This window comes from Xiphophorus couchianus, chromosome 10 (genome assembly GCF_001444195.1).
Source record: "Xiphophorus couchianus chromosome 10, X_couchianus-1.0, whole genome shotgun sequence".
In the NCBI taxonomy this organism is placed as follows: domain Eukaryota; kingdom Metazoa; phylum Chordata; class Actinopteri; order Cyprinodontiformes; family Poeciliidae; genus Xiphophorus; species Xiphophorus couchianus.
The window spans coordinates 552,829-566,819 of NC_040237.1; the positions used below are offsets into that span (position 1 = coordinate 552,829).

Genomic DNA, 13,991 nt, shown 5'->3' on the forward strand with positions numbered 1-13,991 from the left:
TTGTGTAGATCAGTTCTCCAGAGCCTTAATGACCTAATTATTCTATTCAGGTGTGGAGCAGCAGAGGCACATCTAAAAGTTGCAGGACAGTGGCCCTTGAGGACTGGAGTTTGACACCCCTGAATTAAGCCAAGCCTATGAAAACACAAAGCCTTGTGTTTTCATGCACAAGGCTTGCTTATTAAAACTGTCCCACAATGAATTTCTTCCCCCTACCGCATAAATTAAATATCCCTGCTTTCCTCTCACAAGCTAAAAATTAATCTCTAATAATTGGTTATTATTGCTGAAATGTATTTGTCAAATGGCCACTTTTTCTTCCCAGATATCTCCTATGAGATTGGGTAATTTGTAAACAAATTCACCCCCCAACTGTTGATATCCAGTGGGATTGACGGGTGCAATGTAGAAAACCAGTCATAGCGCACATGGTAGTTGACAAAATCTTCTAACTGAATTATTTCTTAGTTCAAAATGTTACAAATGTAAATATCCAGGCAGGGTTAAGACTGGAAGCTTGATCAACATGTAGTGGAAGAAAGACCAGCCAAGGTAATATGTGTATAATTCAGCCTGGATTTGTAATTTTGAATCACAAAAAAGACAAAAACTGATAACAATCTTACTTTACTCAAACTGGCGACTCAGTTTTGGTTTTAAAAGTTGCTTAAGTTGTTTTATTGCATAAATATTCCATCCGACAACAATAATAGTTAGTGTTTCTTGCATAAATGAAAGCCCAAAGTTAACATAAGATTTACAGACATATTCAATAAATGAGATTAAAAGTACTTTTTGAAAATAACAATCTTTAAGAACGTATTAAACGTGGTTATTATGAAGATGGTTTTTATTAAGTTGATTTAAATGTCAGCAGAAAATAATCATAATTAACAAAAATAAAGGCTTGAAAACATCAGTATCTAATTGATCTAAATAATGCTAGAGTCAGGCATTATGAATATATTTTTTTATTGAATATGATTAGAGAATTTTGACCTAAAATTCTCTAATTTGAATCAGAGGTAGAAACATTAAAATTATGTTTATGTGTCCATGATAAACAGCAAGATCCTTTTTATAAAACGTTTGAAACTTGAAAATCAGCAATCCAATCTTTATTATTAACCCATATAAAAATGTTAGTGTACATTTGAAATACAGATCATCTCTGATTTACAGCTTTTCAGTTAAATACAATATCACATGAGGAAATACAAAAAGAAAAATGATACAAGCATTGCTAAATACTGTAAACTATTGGAATTATATTATAAATAATTTTACCGCTATAGAAAATACACTGTATTGAAAGATGATGAACATCTTCACATTCTCTAATTTGGATCAATTTTCAGCTCATCTCATTTACCAAAACTTAGTTCAACATAAAATTGAGACTCAAATTAAAATGCTGAGCAAAAAACAACTGTAGTAAATTCATAGATGAACACAAAGAAAATTAAACATGGTATAAATTATGGACTCATGTTCAATCAGCATACAGAACTACGGGTGACTCCGAATACAAGAATTAAAAAGATTTAAACAATGAAAGACAGATTGGTTTAAACAGCTTATAGGATAGAAGTCACACAATAACAGCTAAAAGTAGCAAAGGAACACGATACAATAATATCTACTACATTACATTGCACATCTTAGCTGATATGCTTCTGATTACATCTTGTACATCAGTGGGGTTCCAATGAATTGCAGTCACTTGGGAAAAAACACCATAATAGGAACCCCTGAAGTGATTCAGCTTCCGTCTCCTTAATTAAAGTAAGGGTTTGTCTGGCCTCGGGTCTGAGCGTAAGGGTTTGAGGCTCGGTTCTGGGAATAAGGGTTGCTCTTAGGTTGGATCTCCTCGTAAGGGTGGTTTTTGGGTCGATTCTGGGAGTACGAGTACATGTCATCTTGGTTGTCGTTGAATCGCTGCAGCAAAGAAGAAGAGACATCATAATTTGTGAGTGAATAAAGCACAGATGTTTGTGTTCTCGTGCAGAGGTGTACCCACCGAGTTCATCCCTGAAGGAATCAAGTTTTGCCGACTGTTGCTCGGAGTCATCTCCAGGTTGGTCCTGCCGTCCCAGTTGCTGTTGGCTGTGGCCCGTGGGATTCGAGGGGCCCCAGAATTTGCCAGGCTGTTTGTTGGCTCTTTAACTGACGCGGAAAAGTCTTTGCTGTTGCCATTGCTGGAGGATAGTGGGGCCTTGGCAATAGAATGACTTTGATAGGGTATCCCAATGTCTTCCTCTTTTGTCTTGGAGCTTTTCTTCTTGGATCTGAAGGAAAGAATAATTTAAAAAACTGCAACAATGTTGTGTTTAAAATTGCATATGTAACATAGCTTGCAGTCTATTGTAAAAATATGGATTCAGTTTTAGAGAAAAGGGTGATTGTAAAAGTCACTAAGGTGGATAAATGAACAGAGTTCAAACTTACTTTGTTACCACCAATGGCAAAGCGATCAACGCAGCGATCACCAGAGCTCCGAGGATAGTGCAAATGATCACGACGATCAACAACCTATCTAACAAACAGAGAAGCAGTCAGTAATTAGTCTCAGCCTTTTTATGGTCTTGATACAACAGGATCACATTTTAGAGATCATTCTGTCTCAAAATTGAAATTTTGATTTTAAAGATTTTATTATAGCTACAGAGGGGACATTCACTTGGCTAAAGAACTACTTTCATTTTCTTTAGTAGATGTTTTATGTGTTTCATAGTTTTTTAAGTAAAGGCTTTTGTAGCTGCACAGTATGGCAGAGAAAGAAGAAGACATGCAGCTAATGGCTGAAGGCCAGCATTAGAACCAGTGTTGAAAACTGTTTTCTGTTTAAAACATAGAAAAACATTCCCCAGCCTCCCCAATTCTGAAAAAAAAAAAAAATTTCCACTCAAAATGACAGAAATAATTTGCTTTACACATGGCTTAATGTATGCTGAATTGTAATTGCATGCTTGTTGTAATTCCTCCCCTCGAGCAAACATAAAAATTAACATCTTCATGAACATGCTTTGACTTTCACTACTGTATACTCACTGTCCTTGCAGTTGAAACCAGTATAACCAAAGTCACAGCTGGAAAAAAAAAACATAGTTTAACTTGAAACTGACGGGCTTACAGATAACCATAAAGCCAGACAGTTAGGTCGATGCACTTACTCTTTGCATTCGTTGTTCACATATATCTGACCAATGGGACATGCAGCTAAAGTAGAGAGAGTTATACCACAGTTAGAGCTCAGATAAAGATTTCAACTCTCTTGATTGTTAAATATCCTTACCCATGCATAATCTGTCACTGTAATTTGTTCTAATAAAGCCATCGTCACAGCTGCATGTGAAACTGCCGCCTGTAGAACTGCACTTTGTAGATAAAGTGTCACATGAATTGGAATCACAAAGGCTTTTTTCTTTTGAATGAAACAGAAAAAAAGGTGGCATCAGAAAACTTAATATCATAACATGCACGTACAATCCAGAACATCACTGATAACTAACTTCATCAGAACTTTTTCAGATTTAAAGTCGTGACAGAAATTCTAACGTGTATATTTTGTTCATGCAGAGGTGCCATAGCTGTCAAGAGTGTTGAAAATGAGTGTGTAGTAATAGAAAAAAGTCTGACAAAACTAAACCATAATGACAGAAAATAAAATAATAGAAAAATAAAAAGAAGAAGAAATTAAGCTCCAAAACAAAAATGGGAACTAGCCTTAACACCACAAATTTCTGATTAATATAAAGCAGATATCCTGGAAGATAACTGTAATGAATGTGCTGTTTACAGAATAAGAGAAAAGTAAACTAGACTAGAATCCCCAGAATAAGAAGATATTTGTATAAAATTCACCTGTAAAGCTTCCATCCAGTGCACATCCTGTGCAGGTGATAGTTCCCATTGTTTCTTTTACAGTGTCTTGTGTGATTTCAGCACTTGGTTCATATACGATTTCTATTGATGCTTCAATGTTTCCTGACCTTGTCTGTGACCTTGCATTAGGTTTGTTTTCCCTATGTGGGAAAATGTCATAATTAAGGAAGACTGCACTAAGCAGAGAATTAGTCTGTCATACTGTAAATATTCACTATTGTATAGAAAATACAGTTTTGATTCTAAAACTTACCTGAGCTCCAGCACGAAAGATCGTTGGAATCCATTTCCTTCATCACGGAACTTTGTGTCAATCTGTGTATTAAAAATATCATTTTAGTGAACAGCGTTTTGTATAGGCAATGTTTGGGCTCAAAGAATAAAATATCTTTTAATTTAATCTTAAGTGCAATACAGGTGACACCAGAATTACTCCCCAATATTTTTTTAAGTACGATGTTTGGCCCAAAATAAAATACAGGGAAAGATAAATGAGTGCTTACCTCATCAGTAATATCTTTAGCAGTCTCACTAAATATTTCTGATGTTTTGTCGGCCATTTTGTCATCATATGCTCTATTCAAGACTAGCAGTCCACGGAAAACCTTGGCTATTTGGAAAAACAAGGTTATTGTCAGAAACTTCTACAAAAATCCCACAAACAAAAGTAGAAATGTTCAAGCAGTTTGAATTTACAAATGAGAGCTTACTTATCAATTAAATATCTATTTAACAAACGAAGAAAAAACTGTTATATTACCAGTAATCTGGTAACTCTGTTAACCTAATAACTAGATGACAACGAAATTGTTTTAAGAAAAAGAATTATAATATTATAGATAGATAGATAGATAGATAGATAGATAGATAGATAGATAGATAGATAGATAGATAGATAGATAGATAGATAGATAGATAGATAGATAGATAGATAGATAGATAGATAGATAGATAGATAGATAGATAGATATAGGCCAGGTTAGTTAATATATAGGCAGGGTTTTCTAAAATACTTGTTTCAATTCTCACAGTTATAATTTTGAGCATGTCAAGGTTTAAAAATTATATTATTGACAATATTAGCGAAATTTGAACTTTAAAAGTAATAATTTCAGATTTCCATGTTATACTTATGAGTTTAAAAGTCTCCATTTTGTGTAAAATGTACAGTCATATTTTTGAGGTTCATAGTCCATACTATGAGTTATGAGTGTGAGAATTAAAGTTAAATTGGGCTTTTAAAGACATGGTAATGACATTCAGTAATAAATATGAGATTAAATATTCAGTAATTTTGTCCATAAAAGTTATGAGAGCCACAGTTTTGCATCTCATTGTGAGTATCATTAATTCATCAGCTGACAGACCATGTGATATTTCTTCTTTTTTTAAGTGAATGAGAACCCGGCTGAAAGGCTTTAAATATGGAGCTACATTTATGGAGCTAAATTAATCTCATAGGAATTCACAAAGCATACAGTAATATTTATACGTGTACAATAAGATCCACAAGGATGCAATAAGATTAGTAAGTTTATCACAATAATTAAATGTGTACCTCAATATTTACATGTGTGTAAATAGTTTGTCAACTTTACATGTTTCAAACTGCACAAATACTAAGAGACTACGAATAAAAATCTGAAAATACCCGTGCACAAATCGCCAGCTGTGGATGGATTGGTCAACACAAGCGCATGGATCAGCCTGCCTTTGCTTTCGACTTTTGAGACTTTCTAACTGCATTGTTTCACTTGGAATTAGCAAGTGAGAATGATGTGTTCAAGGCTAGTGAAAAGCTGGGATATCTGAGCATTAGAATTGTGATGCTCCGCTCAAGGCAGAAGAAAAGCTCTGTGCATTACCAGATTTACTGGAAAAATCATATTTTTGACTTGACCCTGCAGTCCAGACACATTATATTAAGTACATGCACTTACATTAAAGTTACTATATTATAAAAATATTCTAGGCTGCACTGCTCATTTACAGTAGTTTAAATGAGACGGTTCTTCTTTTCCTGGAAAAATAAAAAGTCCCTGGAGACTACCGAGAGCAGCAGCAAAATATTTTAGGGAAAAATACATCAGGGGCTTGTTCTTATTGTGGAGAAATAGAAAGGGCTGTGTGAATGCATATTTTCAGATTTGTAGTTCATGTAAATTTGACAAAATGTTTACACATATGTGAAGGTTGAGATAAGCATTTGTGCATTGTGTTATACACATTTGTGAATTATGTGGTACGCAAACAAATCTTGTGTGCTTGTGGACCTTATTGTACACATACAAATATCATCGTAAGCATTGTGAATCTTTCTGAGACTAATTTAGCTCCATATATAAAAGTCCTCAGAATGACCAGCAGGGGGCATCTACTTGGGTATCAAAATTATGTCAATCTCTGAGTCTTTTTTATAACAGACAATAGAGCAAATAATCTAGGTTATTACTTCTTTAACTCGTATCTCTTAGTCAAATTAAACATATTCTCACAATCCCCAAACAAACGAATGACATTAAGACTGCCTAGTCTGTTTGAATTTTTACTGGTTTACTGAAAAGCCAGTTTTTAATTACAATAAGTTCTTTGATGCAACAAGATTTTTCACCTTGTCTATCTGCACAGATTTCTACACTTAGCTGAAAGAAGCCTCATATACCCATGCTGCTTTACCCTCAGATACTTACCTCTTAGACAGAATGAACCGTCATAAACATCACCAGGCAAACACAAGCAAGTGAAATTCTGGTTGAAACGTTCTTCACAGGTGCTTCCATCACGACATGGATTTGAAGCACAAGCACCTTGATAATTGTGACAAGAATCACAAACACACAATGGAGTTATTTTAATGTTTAGCTATGCTTTCTAAATGATTTATCTTTTTGTAAAGGAGCTGAATTACTTGGAGGTTTTGGAGTTGTAGGTACTGGTGCTGTGGAGGGAGCATTCGTTTGTGAAGATCCTGTGTTGGGTGAAACACTCGAACCCTCTGTTGGTGGAGTTCCTGTTGAAGTTGGCGTAGGTGTTACAAGGGTTGTTGTTGTAGTTGTAACTTTCGTGGTTGGTGTAGATGTTGGAGGGGTTGTTGTTGTAGTTGTAGCTTTCGTGGTTGGTGTAGATGTTGGAGGGGTTGTTGTTGTAGTTGTAGCTTTCGTGGTTGGTGTAGATGTTGGAGGGGTTGTTGTTGTAGTTGTAGCTTTCGTGGTTGGTGTAGATGTTGGAGGGGTTGTTGTTGTAGTTGTAGCTTTCGTGGTTGGTGTAGATGTTGGAGGGGTTGTTGTTGTAGTTGTAACTTTCGTGGTTGGTGTAGATGTTGGAGGGGTTGTTGTTGTAGTTGTAACTTTCGTGGTTGGCGTAGATGTTGGAGGGGTTGTTGTTGTAGTTGTAACTTTCGTGGTTGGCGTAGATGTTGGAGGGGTTGTTGTTGTAGTTGTAGCTTTCGTGGTTGGTGTAGGTGTTGGAGATTTAGTTGTGGTTGATAGGATTGTTTCTTCTGTTGCTGTGTAAACAGATGTTAGTTTTTCATTAGTTCCAAGTTATAAAACATATGTTGTCGTTGCTATCAATCCATCATTATTTAAAGAAAATTCTTCAGTTTAACTAACAATACATGAATTTTATGCTTCTTAACCAATTGATAACAAATTTAGCTGAATTATTTAGGAAGTTACTCTTTTTTTTGTCTCTGTTATGTTTTCTTCCACAACAACTAAATATAAAGCTTCGGTTATGGCTTTGGATAATAAAACATGTTCTGAATGAAAAATCCAAATAATTATGGTCACTGAAATAACTGCAGCAGAAGCTATATCATCTTTAAAGAGTAAACCCTTTCAGATTTTCAGACACTATCTATTTTTAAAATAAATATAGTTGCTTGTACATTAAACCTGTAAATTCCCTTACTATAATTAGGCAAACTCAATTTATTGTTAATTTTTATCCTTAAATAAATTGAAATTTCTTCGGTTTGAGGCCATTACTTTAATAAAAAAATAACCATGGATGTGTTCGATATGTTGCCAGGGGATATTTCAGTTCCAAGCTAAAAAATGAGATAAATATTTTGTAAGAGATAAAATTTTCTCTGTTAAACTGTTGCTTCACCTGCTTTGTTGTAGTCTTTATAGACTAGAGCTGTTTCTGCTTTAATAGAATAGAATAGAATAGAATAGAATAGAAGTACTTTATTCATCCCAGCAGGGAAATTACTTCGCAGCTACAGCATAGAGGCAAGACACAATAACAACTACCACTAAGTAGTAGTTGTAGATAAAATAAAAAATAAAAAATAAATGCTATAAATTGTAAAACTATAAAATGCTGTTAATATAAAAAGCAACTTCAGAGCAGTCCTTGCAAAGATTCAAAAAATGCAGATATGTATATGTAAATATATGTACAGCAAGTGTGCCACAGTGCAGTTGTGCAAAATTGGACTGATTAGTGCAGAACAATGATTTAGCTTTTATTGTACAGTGAGATGGCATGTGGCAGGAAGGATTTCCTGTATCTGTCCCTACTACAGCGGAGCTGGAGCAGCCTATATGACAAGGTGCTCCGCAGGCTGTCCACTATGTGGTGGAGAGGGTGCTGTTTATTGTCCATAATAGACATGTTTAATAGACATGTTTAATGAAAGAACAGACACTATTTTAACATCGTAAGCACAAAATAATCAAGCTAGTACAGAAAAAGATGTTTCCCTTGACAGCTACTTCTAACCAAGAGGATTTAAAGATAGGATAGAAAAGAATTACTACTTACCAGCAGCGGTCACAGCAATACAAAGGAGGAATGTCACAATCAATGTTTTAGCCATTGTTCCAAAAATAAAATAAGGCCAAAATCCCACGAAACTACTAAAAGCAGTACAACCCGTGAGTGGATGACACCTTAAAGGTTGGAAGTCTAAGATGAATGTGAAATCATGCCTGACAGCGAAGTTTTTATCAGCAGCCACTCCTCCTGGGGCGTCGCTGGCCACTAAATGTCTTCCAGAAAAAAAACCCAGAGGCCAGGTTTTTAAAAAAAAGTTATTTCCTTATTGCTATCCAATATCATAAACTGTCTCTGGCACAGATTTTCGGAGGAGCTGAAAGTATGTCACTGGTCATTGACATGGGCCAAAACACTCTCAGTAGAAGGAAAACTATAAAGGGTAAGTTCAACACACCTGATGTCTGTTAGGATAAAAAAAAACAGAAACAAAAATGTTAAATCACTCTACAGTTATTCATCTGAACCAAACAGTCCACCAAGTTCTTTATATTCACATAAAAGTGTATGAAAATAAAAAGATGCATCAACCAAGGTAAAAGTCTCCTCACTATATTGATATATTTTGTCTTCAGGAGCTTTAAATAATGTTTCATTAAAGCCAAAACAGCTGCAGTTTGTAAGGATTTATACCTGAGGCAGGTGAGGGAACAGGAACCTGTAGTTTTTTTCCAGACTCAGATATAGTTGAAAGAATTTTTAGAACCAGGTGTCATGTAAAGAGTTATAGCTTACCTAAAATTACAAGATTCCTGGCTATAAATATGTGCTGTCATGAATTTATGTTTAATAACAATGAATATTCCTCTGACTGGCTATCTTACCTGAGAGAATGACTCAAAGTACAGATTTAAAAATGTGCAATTTGTAATGAACCTCAGAGAAGCATGATACATCATACTAGACATTCAAAGACAATGAGCAGAACGACTTATTTGTAAAATATCTTCCCAATTCAGCACAGGCAAAATGTTACAACAAGTTTCTCTACATAAGTTATGAAGGTGAACATCCAAAACATCACATTTATTTGCCTCTTGATGTTGCAAAGAATTTGGAGAATGTTGTACAATCAAACCCAAAGAGACAAAATAACAACTGATTACTAAAAACAGGCATTCTCTGACTTCTGAGGACAGATCTATTTTTGAACCACCTCTACTTTATTACACTCAAGAGAGCTCACTATTTTTCTCGTTTTTTCCCCCCAACCTCTAGTTTATTGCATGTGCAGTTTTGTCAGACATACTATTAGGTACATATGTTCATCTACTTGTTAGCACAAATACAGAATCAGCTGAAATCCTTTCTTTTAGGAATCTGGATGTGGTAAAGAGGACAAAGGGAAATTCAAACTGAGCATTAGAAAGAGGACAAAGTAGAAGTTCTGCATAAACATGTCAAACCTTCTGAAGCAGAGCAAATACCTTGATAGATTAACTAAACCTTGTCCTGTGAATATTTATCCCTCATTGTTTGCCCTTGACGTTGCAAAGAGTTTAGAGAATGTTGTACAATCAAACCCAAAGAGACAATATGACAACACTGGTTACTAAAAACAGGCATTCTCTGACTTTTGAGGACAGATTTGTTTTTCATGCTGTTTCACTCCTTTTCACACGCATATCTCTGACTTTGACTTTATAGGTTACAGAAAGATGTTAATAATAAACCAGAGGAACAAAGATTCCATTCCTTGTCAGTTGTTTAATGCTTTTATAACTGTCCCATCTGTCCTTCCTTAACACTCAGATATTTTTAAGCTTGATTTATTTAACAATTTAAATCGGAATACAATCACAAATCATCTCTAATATATATTTTTTCATAAGTCTTAAAATATTGTCGCTGAAGGATATTTTGACCCACTTACTTCCTGTATCATCATCATCATTTAGTTACCAGTAAAACAATAAAATCAACCTGACCTTTGATTTTAAGACGGCTTATGTTGTGAAAGGAGGCAATTACAGGCATAAACAGATAAAAATATACCTAAATAAAATGTGTATGAAGTTGGAAGGAACTCTAAATTACTGTTTACTGAGAGTATGGGTGCACACAAAGTGGGAAATGAAAGTTTTAATGGAACCTGGAGAATGGCTGCATTGCTGCTCTTGAACAGAAACTGCTTTACATTGACTTTGATTCTCTTTGCACTGATACTATCTTCAACTCTTGCACCATTTCTACATCATCTAGGGTGATGGTGGAAAAAAAAATGACTTTTTTCCCCCACCCATTCAAATACTCATTTACGTCACCATCACAAAATTACTTGAAGGTATTCTACGTTTCATGCTGACCATAGGGAAGGTTTATCCTTGACAAAGTTGCAAGTCTGTTCCACACAGCTTTCAAAAGGTGATGAATTGTAAACATCACAAACTGACAGGATTAAAAGATGAACATTTGGAAAAATTAGGAGAAAGAATTACTTAAAGGGAGTATCTGGGTTCTCCCTGTGCATGTTTGGGTTCTCTCCGGGTACTCCGGCTTCCTCCTACAGTCCAAAATCATGACTGTAAGGTTAATTGGTCTCTCTAAATTCTCCCTAGGTGTGAGTGTGTGTGTGCATGGTATTTGTCCTGTCTGTCTCTGTGTTTCCCTGTGACAGACTGGCGACCTGTCCAGGGTGAACCCCGCCTCTTGCCCGTAACGTTAGCTGGAGAGGCACCAGCACCTCCCGACCCCACTAGGGACAAGGCTGTTAAAAAATGGATGGATGGATGGATGGAGTATCTGGGTTCTCATTAAGAGCTAATTTTGTAAGGAACCAAAATTAGCAAACTAAACTCAACTTTGGTGTAAAGAGCACCAGTAAAGAATATTTGGTTTTACTGGTCATATATTATTTTATTTGCCTGTTTGTATAAATCATATTCTGGCTGTAATATATGTCAGAATAAGATGCAGAAATATTTTTTGTAAAGTTGTAAACATCTTTTTCTGTACTAGTTTGATTATTTTGTGCTTACGATGTTAAAATAGTGTCTGTTCTTTCATTAAACATGTCTATTAAACATGTCTATTATGGACAATAAACAGCACCCTCTCCACCACATAGTGGACAGCCTGCGGAGCACCTTGTCATATAGGCTGCTCCAGCTCCGCTGTAGTAGGGACAGATACAGGAAATCCTTCCTGCCACATGCCATCTCACTGTACAATAAAAGCTAAATCATTGTTCTGCACTAATCAGTCCAATTTTGCACAACTGCACTGTGGCACACTTGCTGTACATATATTTACATATACATATCTGCATTTTTTGAATCTTTGCAAGGACTGCTCTGAAGTTGCTTTTTATATTAACAGCATTTTATAGTTTTACAATTTATAGCATTTATTTTTTATTTTTTATTTTATCTACAACTACTACTTAGTGGTAGTTGTTATTGTGTCTTGCCTCTATGCTGTAGCTGCGAAGTAATTTCCCTGCTGGGATGAATAAAGTACTTCTATTCTATTCTATTCTATTCTATTCTATTCTATTAAAGCAGAAACAGCTCTAGTCTATAAAGACTACAACAAAGCAGGTGAAGCAACAGTTTAACAGAGAAAATTTTATCTCTTACAAAATATTTATCTCATTTTTTAAGTAATGTAGCTGCTACTTGTTAAAAACAATGAATAATGGTAAGCAATGGTGTTCTGCAAGGCTCTAATTTAGGTCCAAAGCATTTTAAATTGACCCATGGTAAGGTAGAATGCATCATTGGGAGACATACTATTAATTATCACAGCTATGTTGGTGATAGATGCAAAACTGCCTGATGAACATTTTAATCCATAGCTATTGTCATGCTGGTATCAACATTTTTCTGTTGTTGCACAGTTTTTATTGCCACTTATTGTAAATATTTAGTTTTTTACTGTGCAAATACACATGCACATTCAGTTGTTTTTTTTAACTAACCTTCTCCTTTGCACATTCCTTTGGACCGGCGTACGTTACTTTTAATAACTGCACACTATTTATGTTGAAATTTAGCTCTTTATTTTAATCTTCATTCTGTTTTTTTATATATTTTATATTCTTATCTTTGTATTAACTTACACACTTTGGCTGCCTGCCACTTTGCTGCTGTTGCACTGGAATCTCCCCACTGAGGGACAATAAGGGATATTTCTATTCTATTGTACTATGACTTTTCTAAATATGTTAGAGTATCATTATCAGTTTAATCTGGAGAAAACAGAATTTTTATTTGTTATCATGGACTCTGACAATGAATGAAGGTGTTAGATCCTTATCTAATCTTTTCATTGTATAGCTTTAACAATTTTATACGTGTTTTATCTTTTGAAGGACATAAACAGTTTCACAGTTTCTCTGTCAGGCCACTATAGACACTTTAACACAGTGCTGATTTCATTAGTCCCAATAAAGTGGGGATTGAAAAGACATAGTTGGGGACTTCTGACAGATGAGGAACTGAATTATTAGCTTCTATTGTGCTTGAGAGGGTTAAAAATCCACTTCTAGGGCTTCGTAACTCCAAAGAGCCAGTGGAACAGTGGTAAGAAGTGACTGACCTACCAAATTCTCTATAACAGCACATCAACTTCTCATCCAGGAGGTCAAAGAAGGACCATGAACAACATTGAAAGCTCTGTAGACATCACTTTTTGCCCAGACTCCTTCTTATTGGCAAATCATGAACTTTGATCTTAAGTGATTCAAATGAAGCTTTCAAAACGTCTTTAATGACCTCCAGGAAGAGTTGTCAATGCTCTTTTGGAGTTAATTTTGTAGGTTGGCCAATCTTAGGAAAGTTCTTCACTGTTCCTTGTTTTTTGAATTTCTTAATAATGGTTTTCACTGACGGATGTTGGAGTTCAAAAACCTTAGAAATGGCTTGTAGCCCTTTCAGTCTGATGGATGTCAATGCCTTTTCTTTGCATGTGTTCTTGGATGTCTTTAGATAGGGGCATGCTGTACTGGTTTTTGAGATCTTTTAGCCTACTTCACGTTGTCAGACCAGTTCTATTTACATAATTTCTCAACTCTAGAAGTTTGGTAATATTCAGGTCTGAGTCAGCTTTCTCAGAACTGTTAACACAGTTAATTCATGATTAACAAAGAAATCATGTTTTCCTTTCAACAACTGTTATCTGTTATATAAATTAACTCATTCTTTAAAAAACACTTTCTGTACTTATGCCGGTTTTCTTTGAAAATATAAATATTTTTTGAAGATCAGAAACATTTCTGGTTGACAATAAAGGGAAAAACGGAAGACTTCCTTATGGAACCATAAATTTTTCTGCACTGTACTTATCTTTTCACAACACGGTCAATACCACAGTTAGACAAC

General features: G+C 35.1%; 1 protein-coding gene across 1 annotated transcript; it reads right to left on the bottom strand.

Annotated features, from left to right (window-relative positions):
- Positions 1–838: 838 nt before the first annotated feature.
- LOC114152386 (mucin-13-like) lies at positions 839–8,819 on the bottom strand. Its single transcript, XM_028030272.1, has 12 exons — positions 8,659–8,819; positions 6,794–7,390; positions 6,576–6,692; positions 4,389–4,495; positions 4,139–4,200; positions 3,865–4,025; positions 3,296–3,424; positions 3,174–3,219; positions 3,052–3,089; positions 2,449–2,536; positions 2,021–2,288; positions 839–1,938 (listed from the first exon to the last, which is right to left on the bottom strand). The coding sequence occupies exons 1-12, from the start codon at positions 8,711–8,713 to the stop codon at positions 1,777–1,779; spliced, it is 1,830 nt and encodes a 609-aa protein (XP_027886073.1). The 5' UTR covers positions 8,714–8,819; the 3' UTR covers positions 839–1,776.
- Between the last annotated feature and the right edge of the window lie 5,172 nt (positions 8,820–13,991).

Bases quoted from the DNA above. Each gene is read 5' to 3' on its own strand.
- LOC114152386 (XM_028030272.1), bottom strand. From the start codon at position 8,713: ATGGCTAAAACATTGATTGTGACATTCCTCCTTTGTATTGCTGTGACC. The intron at 3,425-3,864 runs GTGAATTTTATA...TTCATTCAAAAG, and splicing joins ACTGGATGGAAGCTTTACAG to AAAAAAGCCTTTGTGATTCC. The intron at 1,939-2,020 runs GTGGGTACACCT...TCTTTGCTGCAG, and splicing joins TTCCTTCAGGGATGAACTCG to CGATTCAACGACAACCAAGA.